At 38.1% G+C, this 19,102-nt stretch overlaps 1 protein-coding gene and 1 long non-coding RNA gene across 5 annotated transcripts in view; one reads left to right on the top strand and one right to left on the bottom strand.

Annotated features, from left to right (window-relative positions):
- Position 1: 1 nt before the first annotated feature.
- Positions 2-1,938, top strand: LOC146762478 (uncharacterized). The gene is made up of 3 exons (XR_014936565.1): positions 2-388; positions 846-901; positions 1,653-1,938. It is a non-coding gene; the product is annotated as an uncharacterized LOC146762478 (long non-coding RNA).
- A 3,935-nt stretch (positions 1,939-5,873) lies between these two features.
- Positions 5,874-19,102, bottom strand: part of VWF (von Willebrand factor) — a 105,787-nt gene continuing 92,558 nt past the window's right edge. For 3 of the 4 annotated variants that reach the window (XM_015871491.3, XM_015871484.3, XM_085522187.1), the window contains 9 exons: positions 18,715-18,825; positions 16,553-16,736; positions 15,602-15,642; positions 14,558-14,674; positions 11,706-11,804; positions 10,694-10,822; positions 10,013-10,052; positions 8,089-8,186; positions 5,874-6,222 (listed from right to left, as the gene is read on the bottom strand). In XM_015871491.3, coding sequence (XP_015726977.2) covers positions 6,034-6,222; positions 8,089-8,186; positions 10,013-10,052; positions 10,694-10,822; positions 11,706-11,804; positions 14,558-14,674; positions 15,602-15,642; positions 16,553-16,736; positions 18,715-18,825 — 1,008 coding nt within the window. In that variant the 3' untranslated portion in view covers positions 5,874-6,033. The remainder of the gene's footprint in view (positions 6,223-8,088; positions 8,187-10,012; positions 10,053-10,693; positions 10,823-11,705; positions 11,805-14,557; positions 14,675-15,601; positions 15,643-16,552; positions 16,737-18,714; positions 18,826-19,102) is intronic. The other variant, XM_085522182.1, reaches the window with a different exon arrangement.

Below are 19,102 nucleotides of genomic sequence, written 5' to 3'. Positions count from 1 at the left end.
TTTCCATTCTTGCCTGATCCTGCTTTAAGCAAACAACAGATTGAAACTAATTAGCTAGACCTTCTGTTTTGGTTATTACCATCACAGAAAAAAAAGGGGGGTAGGAGAAGGCAAAATTCCTATGACAAAAGAAGCCATTGCAATTCTCTGCTGGAACTTCAGCATCTTGTCCTCATGCTCCATAATGTTTCTCTTCAACAAGAAACATAACTATTTATTTTGTCCTAGCTCCCCAGAAGGTAGATGAATAGAGGAAGGAAGAAAAGAAAATGGGGCTCTGCAATGCTTCCAGAAAGCCATTATTTCAAGGATTAAAATTTCCTGGGAGTGGTTTCTGTGAGTAAGAGTTTCTATATCTCCACATCTTTGCAGTGCTTCCATAGAGAAGGTAAGTGTGGCAAGCTTTTAATAAAGCTGTATCTCAGCTATACTTAAGTTACCTTACTGCCTGGATGCTACACTGCCTGAATTCATGCATGGAAAAAGTCAGGGGATTATTTTGTAATTAAGTATATAGTCAGACCAGATGATCAAGCTTGCTTAGCCTTCATTCTTTTGATACAAACTATTTGTTGGGTATAAAGTTGTTACTGACCTTCTGAGAAAAGACTTATATATATTTTTAATGATAATTGGAAGAAGGTGTAATTATATGGCATTCAAATATTTTTCTCCTTTCATATTTATATATGATACTACAACAGGTTTTGTTCGTTTGTTTGTTTTCAGTGTAAGAGGGGGAAGTGGATTTGTTTAATGACAATAAAGTTCAGTGTTTCCAGTGGCATGCAAATTGGGACAGAGAAATAGATATGCTGGCTGAAATCTGGTGTTTGTCTTTCTAGAGGAAGTTTCAGGAAGACTGAAGAGACTGAGACAAAATGACATCAACAGATATCAAGTATTTGTCCTTCTTACCCTGCTAGTACTTTATGTTAATCTTAGAGCTTTGCTTAGAGACTAAATTCAGTTATAAAGCAGTAGGCATACTGACTTCTAGAGCTTCTGAACTGATTATTCTTGAAAGTATCAAATTGCAGAAATAAAAAAATAAAAAAAAAATAAAAATAAAAATAAAAATAAAAATAAAAATAAAAATAAAAATAAAAATAAAAATAAAAATAAAAATAAAAATAAAAATAAAAATAAAAATAAAAAATGTTGCTATGTGATTTTCTCTACCAGGTGGGATTCTTCTTTGCATACAAACAAATGCCCACTAGTTTTGGGATGATGCCTGTAATTTTTTTGTTGTTGTTGTTCTGTTGTTTTTTAATTACACGAGTACCCCATCCATTTGAACAAATGAATTCCTCTTTGCTTGATCACTTTGATCAAATGACCAGAACTGTACAGTTGTACAGCTGAACTTCAAAAAACTGTAAAATCATTTGAATTGGAAGGAATCTGCAAAGGTCATCTTGTCCAGCTCCCCTGCATTGCAGAGGGACATCTACAGCTAGATCGGGTTACTCAGAGCCCTGTCCAGCCCTACCCTGAAGAAGGCTGATGTTTTTATTTTATTTGGTTTTCCCCCTAAAATATTAGATTCATTAGACTTCTTGTTAAATGAACTAGAATTAATAAAAATGGGAATGTTTGCTTGTTTGTTGGACAGATCTTTAACTAAATATTATCTATCCACTTTGCAGTCAATGAAAATATTTCTTGCAGTACAAGAAGGATTTTACAGAGCAGCAGCTATGGATCAAGATAAGGACTTCACAGAGCAGCAGCTGTAGAGCAAGAGAAACAGCATGAGATCCAAGGACACCAATAGGAAATGAATGAATGGCTCATGGCTTTGAAGGGGAGTTTTAGGGTTTTTATTGCAGTAGCTTTCTTCCAATTAGTGTGTGTCATTTTCGAACACCCTCATCGGTCTGCTCTAAAAGTATGGCTTTTCAGGCAATAAAGTTGAAGCTTGTTTATCACTCATATTGAGTCGGCTACCTGCTTTCCTGTGCTTAGCTCTGCCCTCAGTGGTGCCCGAACAGAAGGAGAGTGGAGGAGACAAGCACTGGCTAGCAGCATGCTGGAGGGCAAAGTCATTTGATCAACTGGCCTAGACTGACTGAGAAGGATCTGCACAGTCTGGATTGCTACCAGCATAGATAAACATGGAGCTGCAGCTCTCAGATAGACGCTGATAAATGGGTAAAATGGTACCATGGATAAGGAGGTAGCTGTCATCTTATTACAGTGCTTGCTAGGAAAGTGGGGAGTTGAAGGGGTTAAGCATGTACCAGGGCTTATAGCCTTTGGCGCTGCAAAGGGGTTTTTTATGAATTTTGAATCTTATTTTGAGGTAGATAAATGGAGAAATTTCGGGGACTGTTTATGGAATTTAGTAATCAGTGATGATAAGACAGTAAAGAAACCGATGAAGCTGTGGCAGGAGGTCATAAATAGTTTGAAAAAGTATAAGGTAGACGTAGCAGTGGTAGCCACGCAGCAGTTAGGTGGACAGCCACGGGACTCTGTTATCTCGGAAAATAAGGAACATCAGCACTTGTGAGGCTTGGGTCCTACATGGAGGCTGATTATAAATATATTGGAGAATATGCAAGCCTAGCAGCAGGTCGTTGCTGCTGCAGTACAAGCCCTCTCTGTACCCAGTGCTTGGCCAAGGCCAGAATTTGATTCCCTGTTACCAGGAGTCTCATACTTATTCATCAGCCTCACAACTTAGGGCTGCCACAGAAGCCCTGAATACTCCCCTGACCTCGACCTCTTTGATGTCCCTGGCAAGTACGGTGGTGGCAAGTGAGGAAGGTATGATGAAGGGGAGGTGGGGGGGATGCTGAGGGATGTGCAGAGCAGCAAGAAGCTCCTGAGAGCGAAAGCGACACAGATGATGGTGGGAATGGAAAAGTGTTTCAGTAAGATATTAAAACATTAACTGAGAAGCTGCAGGACTTGGAACTGCGTATGAAAGAAGCATCGGTCTCTCTGAGCACTCCACCGATGTCTTTACAGCCCCTGTCTATGCCACTTCCCCCACCACGTAGCAGTCTTCCATCTTCGCGTTGGTCTGGGGCTAATAGAGACACAATATTGGAGGGACAGTGTCAAGCTGTGTCTCAGCTTGCTTGCCTGGTGATATGCGATCAGCAGGGAGCTGCTGGGTGGGAAGTGCATGACTGGAAACTGTTACAACAAGCTTGTAAGACTGTGACTGACTATGGGATAAAATCCGAAGCTTCAAAGCAAATTATTCAATGGATTTTCACTGTGGATGTGCAAATGCCACTTGACACTCGTAATCTTGCGTGGTTATTACTAACACAGAACATTTGTTGTTTATTCAGGAATGGACAGAAGGGCTTGGACAAATTAGACAAGGAGGGGCTTCTTTGACTGTTCCCCATCGCCCTCCCTCCCACCCTCGCTGCTGCCCCTCGGTGCTGGGGGCTGCCCCTACCCGGATTAGATTCACGGCTCTGACCTGCCGCCAGGCTGGGGAGAAGGTAAGTCGCGACCGCTGCCGCTGCCGCCTTCCTCCCCGCCCACGTCGCTTGCCGTGCCGCTGCCTCTCTCCGCTGCGTCTACGCCGTCTGCTGCTGCGTCTCTGCAGCCTGCACATAACTTCGCTAAAGACAAGAACGGACCGGCCACTCGAACTCTCCTCCAGGAATGGGGTGTTAAACATATTACAGGCATTGCTCATTCTCCCGCTGGATAAGCTATCATTGAACGCACTCATTAAACACTGAAATCCATTCTTAGGATCCAAATCCGTTCAACCCAGACTCAGCCATTCTTCATTAGAGAGAGGCTATAAGATCTGAATCATCCCTTTGGCCTTCCACTCCACTCTTTCTGGATGATGTTCATCTTCATTGAACTGGGTCGCCCTGGACTGGGCACAGTATTCCACATGCGGCCTTGCCAGGGCAGAGTAGATGAGGAGGATCACCTCCCTGAACATGCTAGCCATACTGTTTTTACCACTGACAGGGGCACACTGCTGGCCATCCCATTGTCCACTAGGACCCCCAGGTCCTTCTCTGCAGAGCTCCTCTCCACCTGTATTGATGCATGCAGCTATTCCTCCCCAGGTGCAAGACTCTACAATTGCTCTTATTGAGCATCATCAGGTACCTCTCCATCCAATTCTCCAGCCTAAGTCTTGTTAAAAGGCAGCAGAGCTCCTCACAGCTATATATCATCCACACACTCCCTGAGGGTAGATTCTATCCCTTCATCCAGGTTATTAATGAAGATGTCAAACAAGAGTGGACCCAGCACTGACCTCTGGGGAACACCAATGTTACATTCTCCCAGTCAGACTCTGTGCAACTCATTACAAGTCAGCCAGTTCTCATTCCATGTCACGCATCATCCCACACTTTCTAAGCTTCGTAATAAGGATGTTATTTTATGCGTTTGATGTATACTTTGGTCTCATATAACAAGAAAGAGAGGTTTGAAAGCAATAGAGATAGATATCTGTAATGAATAACAAGGAAAGAAAGGGCATGCATGTTGTATGTACTGAATTCATAGATGGATAGCAAAAGAAAAAAAGCAGGGATCAATCTGGTTCCTCTCTAAAAGGACTATAACTTGCCTAAGCACAGAATGAGATTGCCAAAAGAGGATGGTCTCAAAACAGATGTGCATAAAGAGAGCCTATTATGCAAATAGGTGAGATTTCACCTATATAATCATGAAATTAATATTTATATGAAGAGGAATGGTTCTTTATCACAGAAATTTCCGCATGGTTATCTGTGAGGTAAGAGTGGCAATGTCCTCTGAAATGTCTTCTGTATCTATAGATGACAACATAAAACTACACAGGGACAACCTGATTTCCTGACCATTTCAGCTAGTCTTCTCAGGAGCACTCTTATCCTTAAGGACTTCTGTATAAACTTTCCATTATTTCAAGAGCACAACTTGTAGAACTGGAGAAACTTTGCTTTTGAACCCAGCCTATTTACAGGCTTTACTAATGTCATCACAAAAATAAGGATATTTTGGCTTTGCTTTCTTTTCTTAAAATCACATCTCCAGCCTCTCAGCTAATTTATGAAGAAGTTAACTTGGTTCAACTAGAAGTTGAAATACTTCTTGTCTTTCAAAAAACGCAAATAAAATGAAGAGTTCTCTCTTCTATACTATTATTTTTTAGTCAGTACTTCTCAATAAAAGTGCTTCACTGGCACTAGATTCTATCAAAAACCACTCTCTGAAAAATATTTTTCATGCTGTGACCTGACTAGATCAAATGAAATTTAAATCTTGTTAAATTTTTCCCTGGGAGCAAGAACTAAATTAAACCTGCCTCTGACAATTTCACATTTGAAAGAGCTCTCTTTTAGCTAATGCAACAGACAAAATTCTAGTATCTGGAATAAAAGGAAATAACTGATGAGCTTTTTCTTCAAGCTGGTCTGTAGAAGCGCTGAAGTAAATAGTTAAGAGCTGTGTCAGCCCCATTCAGAAGTACTGAGGATCTGCAAATGGTACACAAGTCCTTAGCAAATAATTTCTTTGCATTCAGATTAAAGAGAAAAATATATTTGTATTGCAGACATATTTGATTACCTGAGTTTTTGTACCAAGAACATCTCCCTCTTACTGCGAAGTCTCACGCTATAATCACTGTACTTATTAACAGGAAGGGAGAATTAAGAGCAAAAAATGAAATTTCTACTACTTGTTGCTAAGATCTGAAGTGGGGAAAGCATGTGTAATGTCTTCAAAGACAATGCTAAATGCTTTGTGATAAGTTCTTTGGGTATGAGCAACTGTTTCTGTTACTGTGATGTTTTCTTGTATTAATGAGAATAACTTTCTATATGTATATGAAGAAACAATGCAATGTTTATTATTTCTATAGCAAGAACAGTCGGAAAATACCATTCTGTTGTGCTAGTAAGTTTTATTGTTTGCTACGTTGATACAATTAGTTAGTTATTTACTGGATAAGATTGGCTACAGAGAGAAAATGAGGCTTGCTCTATAAAGTTTTTCATCAAATTACTCAACTCAAGATTAAATCATTGAGCTTCTTCAAAATATTCACTCTGTACACTTCCGCAGGCTGCATTCACATTGAGAGGCAGAAGGGATGTAATGCTGTACCACTGTGCCATTGGGACACTGGAGTGGGATCGTAACTGTGGTTGTTTGTGTGGCTGTACAGCAGCTGCACATGTCTTCCCATTTCTCTGTCTGAATGGAGTATCTTGTATTGCTTCTACATTTACCCTAGGCAGAAAAAGAAACACCAAGGTTGAACAGTACCAGACTTCAGTGAAATCAGAAACCAGGTTCTTCCTTCAAAACACACATGAATTCTCTGCCTCAAGTTCAGCACACTGCTGCAAAACATGAAGTCAAAGAGTAATGCCTCATAACCATAAATACAGCAAACAAAAGGTAAATGAACTAGTCATGGATGAAATAAATAAATAAATAAATAAATATTTTCAGGATTGTGGAGTAGGCTTCTAAGCATACCAAAAATGGTAGTTATGAAATATTTTTCTATTATTATCTTAACTGTATGTATGAGAACCACATTCATAAAATGACTTAGTACAAGTGCTTCTAAGCCATGTTTCTTGTTGCTTTTCATGCTAAGTAAATACACTGTTGTCTTTCTGGTTGTAATATTCCATTCTTCCTCTCTCATCAATTCTCTAATGTGTATTTAGATGTCAATAATTTTGACATATGTTTCATGATATAAAAACAAATACCCATGTCAAACTCTGTCAGAGTTCATTTCCTTTTGTGTCTCTGTACTCTTACTTCTGAGATTACTTAAAAATATATGCATAGCATTATGAGAGAAGTGCTTAGAAAAACTGTAATCCATAGCACGAGTATTTAATCAATATGTGTCCAGAATCAAAATAAAACCTGTACTTTCACAGTTTAAAACCTTGATCACTACTGATTTGTTGTGGATAGGAAAAGAGAGAAAGCAAGGGTTTTTTTTTGTTTTGTTTTGTTTTGTTTTTATTTTATTTTTTTTATTTAATGAAAGGTAACTGTTTATTTTAAAGTTTCCATTTGTACTGGGATTTGTGCAGCAAATTGAGGTCCTCCACCAATTATCTTTGTGAAAAGCCTGGCCATGTGTGCTCTTAATGTCCATTTTTCCCAAGTAGTCATGGACAACTTGAACAGTCATTTTGCCTACTATATCAGCTAAAGATAAAATTTAAAGGATGGATGCAAACCAACTTCTTGGCAGCCATCCTCAGACATCACAGTTTGGTTGCATGTAGTTCTTGTGTGAAGCATCTTTATCAAATTGAGCAATTGTTCTGCTACAAACCCATCAGGGAAGAGAATGACTTCTCTAGTTCCCAGTCTCAGAGAGACAGAAATATCTGGAAGGGATGCTATGCTCCTGTATGAAATGGATGTCGCTCTGTAAGTTTCAAGAAGTGATGGAGAGAAACATTTCTTATAAAAATTATCTTCTAATCCAATTATGGTAACACATAAGATGTAGTACACAACAGTCTAGCATTCAGGATAACAGAAAAGTCACAGAGCTTACAGAGTGCAAAAGTCAAATCTTAGCACTTAAATTTAAGTGCCTGTTTAAATTATCATACATCTAAATACCTATTTCTGCTCTTATAAGCCAAATGTAGAGCCTAAGGAAGGATACAGTTCCTTAACTTTAGACACAAATCTGAAAAAATCAGTCTCAGTAATACTAACATGAAAATTCTCATCTAAGTCCTAAGCCTCTTCAGAGCCATTCATTTCAGAGGGCAGCAAAGGATTGTGAGCTGCATTTTTGTACCTTGGATTATGTTCCTGTTTTTCATGCTGGCTAAAACAAGGAAAATTCAACATTACCAAACTACTTTAGGAAGTGTCAAAGATGTTTTCACTGTCTGAGTGAATCAGTGAGGAGGAAAAAAAAAACTGATGCTCTGCAAAGTGACACTGTGGTGAAGCCAAAAGTTCCCTTTGTGTGAGAGAAAAAAAATGTGGGCAAAAGAAAAAGTGGGGAAAAGAAAAAAAAAAAAAAAAAAGAAAAAAAAATGTGGGCAAAAGAAAAAGTGGGTATGTGTGTTGGCAAATGAGGGAGGTGATTTTATTTTTTACCTCACAATGAGAAATAGGCACTTCCTTTACACCCACACATCCATTGATGTTCTTATACCGCAGTCTGGTACTTACTGGTCGACATTCCTCTTCCACACCTACCAAGTCAGAAAAATAACAGCAACAGTGTCTAACAATGTTAGCTGGAAATTGTTTCTGCGTGAATGTATTGCACCACACTGACATAGCAGTGATTCCTAAAATTCCACAGAAGAACAGAGTTTCTCTAATGTTTCTTTTCAATTACTTGCTTTAAAATTCTCTTGCCAACTAATATTTGCCTTTTCTCTGGTGCCTTCTGTTAGATGCCTCAATTTTGAAAGATGGTTCAGTACTACATTGGGCAAGCTGATGTAAAAGAATGATGACACATCCAGGAAACCCAATACCTCAGTAAGAGAAAAAAAATAGCACTCTGTCTTGGCTACACCTGGAGCTGTTCCCAGAGAGATATTTTATTCACTTGAGACGATGCCCTTTAAGATGAGTCAGTGGGAGCAGCTCTCCAGATCACATTACAGACTGAAGTGAGTCACTGATTACAAGAGCATAGGGCTCATTATGGTATGCTAGGAAAGTACTGCCTGGGGTTCTACAAGACTCACTAGGATATTTCTAGGGATACCTTGGATGACAGACCCCTTAGTCCATGCATATGGTTGGTATGGAGGCTTAAGCATCGGCACTTGGACCATAGGTCACAGTGTCTGAGTCTAGGTTTGCAGGGTTGTGATTACAGATATCAGACAGTGAGTACCTATGGCCACTCAGGACCTTCATACTGACCAACCAGAGAGGGGACCAGGATGAGACCCCATCAGGTCCCATGGATTTATGGACCTTAATGTTTCCTAGGCACTCACGGATCACCTCTTCCCTGACTAAAGGGAAATCTCTCATTCCCCAGACTCTCTCATTAACCTTCAGGGTCTGGGATTCATCTGAGGGAGAGCCTTTTCACTAAAGACAGAAGCAAAGAAGGTGTTCAGTATTTCTGCCTTCTCAGCATCCCCTGTTACCAGAATGCCCCCCTCACTTAGTATGGGGCCCACATTGTCCCTAGCCTTCCTTTTGCTGTTAATGTACTTTAAAAAGCCTTTTTTATTGTCCTTTATCACCTTAGCTAGATTCAACTCCAGGTGGGCTTTAGCTTTCCTCGTCACTGCAGGCCCTGACTACATTCTTATATTCTTCCCAAGTTGTCAGACCCTTTTTCCACGTATCATGAACTTTCTTCTTTCCTTGGAGCTTGCACACAAGCTCCTTGCTCATCCGTGCAGGTCTCCTGCCACCCTTTCCTGATTTCTTAGTCACAGGGACACACTGATCCTAAGCTTGGAAGAAGAGCCGTTTAAATGCTAACCAGCTCTCACAGGCCCCCTTGCCTTCTAACACCCTGGCCCACGGGATAGCCCCAAGTAGGTCCCAAAGGAGATCAAAGTTGGCTCCCCTAAAGTCCAGGGTAGCAATCCTACTTTTTGCTTTGCTTCCTCCACTCAGGATCTTGAACTCTACCATCTCATGATCACTACAACCCAAGCTACCCTCGAATTTTACTTCCTTAACAATTCCTTCCTTGTTGGTGAGAATAAGGTCCAGTAGCACCCAACCCCGCGTTGGTTCCTCAACCACCTGCCTCAGAAAGTTGTCTTCAACGCACCGCAAGAATTGTCTGGATTGTGCATGCCTGGCCAAAATATTACATTCATAATTAACAAGTGCATAATGGTATATATTGAAATGCAGATTGTATCTGTTTCTTTCAAAGTGCTGGTGAATATTGTCAAAACACATGTTCTAGAGGAATAAAACATGACAGCAGTATCCATAGGGGTACAGGGGTGCCTATATTTCTTAGCTCTCCTTACCCAATAGCTTATGTTCTCTACAATTTCCAAACAAGCTTTTTGGATTATTTACTTACAGGTGTCACAGCAGGTATTGCCTAGTTTTGCAATTCTCCCCTGAAACGAGAATATAAATATAAAAATATAAATATTTTGAGTCTAGAGATACACATTTGTTCTGCTGAAAGTCTACGCAAGGATGTTTGAAACAGTGTCTTAGGCAAAAGAATTGTATTCCTATAAATATATAAAAATATAAATATATAGTAGTAATCAGTCTCATTTTAATCTACTCAAAGGTGCTGAACATGTGACTACATTTGTTGATAAAAGATTGGAAATAACTGACTGTATTAACAAGTTCAGTGCTTAAAAATATTCCTTTCACTTTAGCTAATAGTAGAAGTTTCTTAAAGATGTTGAATACAGGTCAATTTCTAGGAACCGAAATGACAAAATACAGAGTACTCAAATCTTCAAATCTTCATCTTCTTGGTTTTACTGCTTCATATAAAAACTCTCATGGAATTAGTGCACCTCCCCAGCAGTAGACTTTCACATAAAACTAGCATTTATTTTAAAATAAAAAACTTATAGTTTTCTGAATTTCAAAGTAAGTTCAAATTCAGTTTAGCCAAGGTGCAGTGAGAGAACTGGAGTTTCCTATCCCTAATACACAGAAGGTACTTATACACAGAATAATAAACATGTCAAAGGCTATTGGGAAACCTAGAAACAGGACCCACTTCACTACTTACACCTTCAGCTAAACATCTTCTGGGATCAAATGGAGGACAGCCAGTGATTCTCCTTTCCCAGATAAATTCCCCTTTCTCATTTATTTTACAGAAGTGACTATCACAGCCATCCTGAAGTGATTCATTTGCCTGGAAAGATTTAAGAACTGTTAGCTTTTTACTAAAACACAGGACAGTAAGTTTTCAGGGTACTGTACAACCTGACTATTTAAGTATATAATAAATATTCAAGAATATTTATTAATATTCAAGTTATATACCATATTCAGGTAATATACCATGGTGGGAAAGCTTATAAAACATGGCAGTCTCCAGTAAACTGTAGTTTTCTAAAAATAATTTACTCTCATAACAGTACTGAACATGTCCCAGTAGAGACTGACAAATCTGACCTGTTTTATCTCTTATCAGGAAAGAACTTCCATTAACATAAAGGAGAAACAAATTGTCTTTACATGCATATTTAACTGCTGGCTGAGTGAGAAGCTTCTTTAATTAAATAACATAAACACACACAAAGAACTCTCTCTTCTTATAAAAAACTTAAATTAGAAATAGAATAAAAGTAGATGTTGAATGTTCTTCCTTGTAACAAGATGATTGTTTTTAGCCAAATAATATCCACTCCTGTTTAAGAAACTATCAAGCTGGGAAATTTTTTTGAGATTTACATTTTCAGCTTAAATTATCCATCCATTTCAAAGGAGGCTTTAAATTTCTGATAGGTAGCTCTTTGAGTTCCTATTCAAGTTAAAGTTATTTAATAATATTCAAACTTCTAGATGTAACAAGATTGTCCTTCTCTAATTCACTGAGTTGTGAACTCTTCATTTTCTTCTATAAACAGCAACAAAAAAACTTTCCTCAGAAAACATTCTAGGATTTAAAAGAAAAGGCATTAGCAATGCTTTACTGACTGGCAAAAAAGAGAAGCAAAATAAACTTTCCTTGTAGCTCCAAGAAGGCTGTGCTATATATACATTAACTCTTAAGCAAAAGAAATAGTGCTTACCTGAAGGTATTGAAACCTTCCATCTCTCAGTCTGATACCACATGAAGTTGGCACACATTTTCCACAGCAAGAACCAGAGATTTCCTGCCTTCTGTAATTCTAGAAGGCAAAGAACTTCACATGAAATTGTTTCTCAATCTAACTAATTGGATGCTTTTGTTTTATAAAGGCTGGTATTAATCCTTATACTGATTTATAATAAATATGGAAGGAAGTTTATTTCCAATTACAAAGTCTCCTGTGCCCACTAAATTCAATATTCTGTGACTATAACTGTTGCAAGATAAGGTTCACCAACCAAGAAGTGACAGCAGGAGGAAACAAATTGATTAAAATATTCGGATAGGTGTGCAATTCACATTTGTGGTGGGTAGGAACTTTTACATAGAGCTAGTAAGTATTTTTCCCCATAAGGCCATTTTTCTCCATTAAACTAAAAGGGCTGAAAACCTCTTACACTGGACAGGGAAATGGAAGAATAAGGCTAAATTATGAACTATGAAAAGAAAGCAAGTAACAGTGAGGTTACGGTATCATAAAATGAAAAAGAAGGAAAGAAGAAAGGAATAATGGAGCCTGAAAAATGGCAAAAAAAAGGATGTAACAACGTCAGGGGAAGGAGCATGGAAAAACAAGCAGAACTTGATGGTTAGAATAGAATAGATATAATGGTAAGTGAAAAATAAAACAGAGAGAAACTGAGTTAAGATATGAAGTGTCCCACAGCCACATCTCCACTTACTACATATAACAAACAGCCAGTTATGACGAGCTGAATTTTTTTTAAGACAACAAATACTTTCTGGTTAAATGAAGGCATGCATGTTATCCATATGTATTATTATGGAAAATAATTTGGGGAGAGTGGGGTGTTAATATTAAACCACTAGAAGAAAACTAATTAGGTAATTTTGCACTACCAGCAAAAACGTAAGAACCTATGGCAGGCCATAAACGAAAAATGCATGAACCCCGAAGAACACAATACACTGCAGTTGGCTGCATTTCAATGACCAGTGCACTAACTTCCACAGCTTCAAGATACAGTAGAAAGCAAGTGCTCCTGAGACAGTACATACTCTACTCCATGATTTTGTCCATTATGGGGAGGAATTGCTTTTAATCTAGTTATATTACAAAATCAGTGACTGAGACAGAAAGGATCCAAAGTGAGTGTATAAAATCCACTGGCCTTAGAGTGATGAAAATTTTCCATTAAGTTGATTTATTTGAATTTGGTTTCCCTCAAGTTGCAGTATAATTACTATGGCTACAATGGAACACATACATTTAGACCTGTAAACTCCCTTGGATAGGTGGGCATCTCCTAAACACAATTTCATAGTGTTTAATAATCCCAACTGGAAATACCTCTTTTTTTAGTTTTAATTTTTGTTGTTTGTTTAGTCTGAATTTTTGAGTCAGGTTGTAGGAAGGTTCTGTTTGGTAATCATATGGATGTTGAAAGTGGCAAGAGTGCAACACTTCCCTTCCTGATTTTACCATGTATTTTATTGATTCTCCTACCTTTAATTTTTACAGCTAGCACTGCAAAGGAAGAATTCTTGTTTTTGCATGTCTGTGTGGGAACAGACACATGCACACGTTACTAGTCACAGGTGTATTCTAGCATATCTGGCTGCTTTTGTCATTTATCTGCCAGGTTATATTTTGTGAAAGAAAGATGTTCAGCACCAAGTTTAGCCATTTATTTTCTCTTCAGGAGTGTGTGTCTAAAATTGCATCTTATAGAAGTGGTAATATTAGGGTCCAGAACCACATCTAAGTATTCTAGATTCATCCTTTTGTCACAGGGTGCAAATAAACTGGGTCAAGGACTGTTTTCTCACCCAACAGTCTAATGGAACACATATGTGTATGTCTAAATTGCCTTATCCCCATAAAAGAGTCTGACTGTTTCTAGTGCATGTAGGAAACAGAGGTCAAACAGTAACCTCTGCCCATTTAATTATTTGTAAGACAAGCAAGCTAACAATTCATCAGTATCAGGGTTTGCAGCACATAACTTGAGCCTATAGTTTTGTTCTGTTTTGTTTACAAGTGCAGCTGGCATAGTCAAAATTTGATTTACTACATTTTCCCTTCAACTTCTAACAGACTTCCCCATAACTCTGTCCCCTCCTTTCGTAAGGACTTTGTTTATACATTCTCCTAGATATCTGCCAGAAATCCATTATGATCATGTCAGAGATGTGTTTCTGATGCAATGGCCACTGCTTGCACAGGTTGTGGGTCTTTGAGGGCCCCACCAGGGGAATGCAGAAGGAAAGAGGGCATTTAAACATTTTGTGAAAGTTAGTTGCTGGTCTGTGTTCTTTGGAAAGGGGGAGACAGAGGCAGCCTCTGCAATTTGCTTAGATCTCCCTCATTTTGAATTGCTGATGCTAAAAGAAAAAATATGTATATGACTCAGCCAACTGCCTAGGCACTGTGGTCACACTATTGGTCAGCAGAGTAAAAATGAGAGCTGTTTGCCAAGCTTATTCCTTGCTAATAATGGAAGGATCAGCAGACTTCCTAAAGGCCAGTGAAACTGAGAGGGATAATCATTTCAAATTACTACTAGGTTCAGACATCAGACAATTTGGAAATAGCCATAGGAAAGCCCCAAAGAAAGAAGATTCTGACTGACCTGTTAGTTCCTGGATGGACAGAGATAATGTAGGAGAGGACACTATAGCAGTTATAGTGCTTCCTATAACAGTGATTTCTAATACCTCATTTTGCCCAAAAGATAAGTAGCCTGAGTTGTACAAAACAAACTGGTATACACAACAAAGATTTTATCATCAGACACTCTTAATCAAAGCATGCAGAATATTTGCACTTACTGTTGGGCATGGTTCGCAGCTAAACTTTGTACACGTTAGACTGTATCTCTGAGAAGACACTGACTGGAGGGAGCAGATGCATGTTGTGCACTGATCCACCATCATGCGTTTCCATGGCTGAAACATTAGAAATAGCTTGTAAAAGTCAGAGTCTGTCTCTTGAGCAAAACTCAAACAAATGAGCAATTTTATCTATGTCAATTTTTTTTTTCTTTAAGCGAAGTTCTTCAAGTCTTTGCAAGAGAAAGCAAATCAATGTCCTCGCTTTCCAGAGATCCAAATTTTGCATACCCCAAAAAGCAGTAATGCAGAAGCATATTTTTCTAGTAAATCATTTAGAATTTTGTAATTTCCAAAATTGCATTGTTATTTCTTCCTTAATTACAGGGCTAGCAAGGAAGAAAGGAATTCCTAAAAACAGTAAGAAGAATTTTGTCATTTCTATGCGTTAGGTGGTTCCCACCAGTACATTCTTCTCAAGTGCTGTGAGTCAGTCTACCAACAATATTTTGTTCTTGAGCCATCACAACCAACCATTTATGAATAAAATTTGCTAGTTATTGTTTCTATTTAAAAAACAAAACAAACAAACAAAAAAACTACTTGGAATCCCTGGTGGCTTAGAAGTTTAAAATTGGTAAGAGTAGAAGGAGAAAAACAAACAAACAAAAAGCAGCTACAAAATGATGAACTGGCTTCCTCACAGTTGCAAGAAAATCAGTGACTGATTTGGCAGAGAACTTTTTTGCAGCACTGTGCTTTCTGAATCCTATCGCCTTTTTCAAAGCAAGCTAAAATGATGTTATAACAGTAGAAAATGCCACACTACTAGATAAGGAAAGAACAGGATGTAGAGTTAACAACTGGATTAAAGAAATTCTACATCCAAATTGTTTCTGCCTCCAGAGAAAACAGCCTTTCATTTTAACCTCAAAATAATAAACTGCTTTGGCTAAGTGGACAAAATTGTGTATTTGAGCAAGTCTGTTTCCTTCAAAAGCTCTTTAAAGTATTATTACTACAGGAAAAGGAAGCTTGTCTTACCCCAATAATTGTGCCATTCAAAGGACAACCATTCACAGGTACTGAAAGAGATGATAACATTCCATTTAATGTACTGTTACTTGAACTTAATAAACCAGAAGTGTACATTCTTTACTAATTAAAATTCTAACTGAGGAAGTTTAAATCCAGATTCAGTGAAAATAAATACAATTGTATTCTTTTACATTATAATTTGAAAAGTAACTTTTTCAGTTATACCAATCTCCACATCCAAATATCCACTGCCTCCAAGTATCCCTTGCTGAGCTGTTCTTTGCTTTTTCTTTTCCTACCCTTTCCTTAAATTTATTTATTATGTAGACTTTCCCCTCCATTTCCATTCTTACATTGTCAGAAAACACGCTCAAAAGTTTTCAGCAAGTTACTGCACTTATTTCTCTTCCTTCTCCTACTGAAGTTCCTCCCTGTGCAGTTGTCCCAAATATCTGTCAATTAAATATGACCGAGAGTCTTCACAGACTGTGTCCAAACAGCCAAATCTTTGATATCTATTTTTTATCTAAGTATATGTTAGTAAATGGCCACAGCTATAATACTCAGAGATATCCAGAAGGCATAATGGCTACATGGAAACTCCTTGTTCATAAGGAGTAACAACACTGCTGTTGGCAACAGCATTGCACCTTTCTAGGTCAAAAGCATGTCAAGACCTTGTAATAACTGCTTAAGAACACAAAGAAGTGCTGTTGAGACATAGCCTGGCATGTCTCTCTTAGTGACAACAGTAATTTGTTCAAAAGGAGACTGAACATTGCTTAGAAAGAGAAAGTAATAGCAGCAAGAGCAACTATGTTTAAATCATGCAGGATAGCTTCAAAGTGATATTACACTTGCATAGGATACACTTTTGAAATTGCCACTGTAAAATGAGATTGGCACATGAGATGATTAACTCTTCACTGATTTCATTTGTCATACATAAGGCCTTACCACATCGGCATGAAGGACAGCAGTCTATTACTTGGTCACAGCGCAATTCAGTTCCATTTGGACAGTCAGGTATATCCATCTGAGAGCAGGTCAGATTCCTTTTCTGAACGAAAACCTCATCATTCACTCGGACACACTCATTAATTATGCACTTATTGAAGGGAGATCGCCACTCCGTGCCAACCTGACAGGAAATTGTCAAAGGATTAAATATGGACAGCAGATTTTGTGCCACCAAATAAAGAGAAGGGCACCCCAGCCAATTTGCTAGTTTTCAGAATATACAACCACTTCTTTGGGAACAACCTGTCACTCAAAAGCTCTTCACAGGATCATACTGTGACTATCTGTTTACAAAATGGTCTTCGGCTTGGCTTGTAGGGTACAGGATTTACAAAGAGGAAATGAAAGGGGCAGGTGAAATAATGTGCAAAGAAGAAAAGGCATGCTTATATAGATTTAAATTTATATTTGTTCCTGTTAGCAGGTTGTGTTGCACCACTCAGCTGCCCAGCTGGCCATCTTTCCACTGGAACCTACTGCAAATCAGCTTCACTAAGTCCAAAAGGGGCTTTGACAACAAACTCTTGAGGAGAAAAAACTTGCAAACATAGGAGAGACCACATCCTGTTGATGTTCCCTGCTGGTTATTATCATCCGTGGGTCAGATAAAATAGGTCATGGGGAGAGATAGCCAGAAAGAAAATGCTGCCCTAGTTCAGTGCCACGCAGAGTTGATTACTGCTTTGAGGCAGGATGCTTCCACTTTTCATGCACTTTGAATACACTTCAAGAAAAGTAATGTGAGAGGTTGGAACTAGGTGACCGTTAAGGTCAATTTCAAGCCAAGCCATTCTGTGAGAATCAGACCCTTCCCAAGGAGTCAAACATCATTGCTCATAAAGTTCCTGAATATTCTTCCTTCTCCTGTTTGTTAGTTCTTTCTTTGCTGATGACGGAGAAGATGAAAGACTACACAACAAGAACAACAGTGTATAAGTATCTATAACTCCATTTACATAACAGAACCCAGTAATACACAGCAGGATGTAAAAAAAAGAAAAAAAAAAAAAGGCCTTATAAGGGCTTTATTTATGAAGCAGAGAATAATATTGATCCAGACTGTGAAATGCCTTTGGTGAAATCAGGGAAGAAGCAGACAGCAAAATGATACATTTACATTTTTAAAAGAACAGACGCAAACTGCCTTTGTAAAAGAGGTAATTTAAAAGTTAATACCAAACATATGAAAGCGATATGTAACTTTAAGTACAAACATGCTATAACGAATAAGAGGGGAAAAAAAAACTAGGGGAGAAGATATTTTATTTTAAGACCATTTAACTTACTGTTCCTGCCTTCACCAAATCCAAATTTCTGTGTAAGATTAGGTAATTTAAAGCTACAAGGGACGGCAATGGTTTGCCAATGCTGGTTAGTTGGATTAGGGACAGAATAAACTGAAGGAATTTAAACATAAATAAAAAGAGCAAAGAAAGAAAATGTTGGCCTAGTTATCTAGAGTGATAGAGTGTCTGCAGAATATTCCGAATGGCTAGTTGCATGTTTTTATTTCCCATTATTGATCATTTTGGAAAGAACACAAAGAAATATTAAAGGAAGAGACACTGCTGAAAGTAAGCTGTTAGTTTGAACAAAGAAGTGTGTCTAGGCAACTGCAGTCTGAGTTGACATTCAGCCTTCATTTTCAGTAAATAGATGCAATTAATATTTCTATCCACATTCAGTTCCTGATATTTGGATATTTCATCTCATATAAAATAGGCTATACTATTTAAACAGAACCATAGAATTCAAGCAATTAGATATCCAATCTATACACCATCCGCCATTATTAGGATAATTTAAATAGTTTTTCTACTGTAAGAGAAGTATATTTTTTCATTAAAAGTCTTTCGAACTATGATTTGTGAAATCATGACTTATATATATATGTATATGTATTTCTTCCTTAGAGCCTGAAATGGGATGTGGGGAAGGTTTGCTTGTTAGCAGAATGAAGTAAGTAACAAGCCCAGTACCTACTAGCTTTCGGCACTGCCTACCTTTCAAGAAAAATAACTTTGTCTCCTTCTGTGGGACACAATGATGCCAGGAAACTCATTTAAGAAGAGGAAAAGTCCTCCCCACTATCATCTCACCTCATATAATCGAGAATCTGCATCACCCCGAGACCAGAATTGTTGCTCCTCACAGGCAGTTTTCTGGCAGTGTCCACAGCACTCCCCATCTCGAACAGTATAGCTATATCCCTGAAGAAGAAAAGAAAAACACAGGTCGATCAAAGAGAAGACAAATGAGAAGAAAAAATAAAATCACAGAGTTGAAGGCTTAATGTTAACATTTTAAGGAAAGAGGATTTTTAAAACAGAACTGTAAGTCTGTACACTGATATTACAAATAAGAAATCCACCACTCAGAAAAACGTATGTGAATAATAATCCAATTTTGAAAAAAAAAAAAATAAATCTCTTTGAGAATCACTATATGAAAACATCTGTTATTAGACATAACTGACACATAACTGAC

This window comes from Coturnix japonica, chromosome 1, assembly GCF_054131305.1.
Source record: "Coturnix japonica strain WE chromosome 1, WE-NBRP24, whole genome shotgun sequence".
Classification (NCBI taxonomy): Eukaryota; Metazoa; Chordata; class Aves; order Galliformes; family Phasianidae; genus Coturnix; species Coturnix japonica.
Note: the sequence above shows the minus strand (reverse complement) of the source record. Positions and strands in the feature narration are given on the sequence as shown.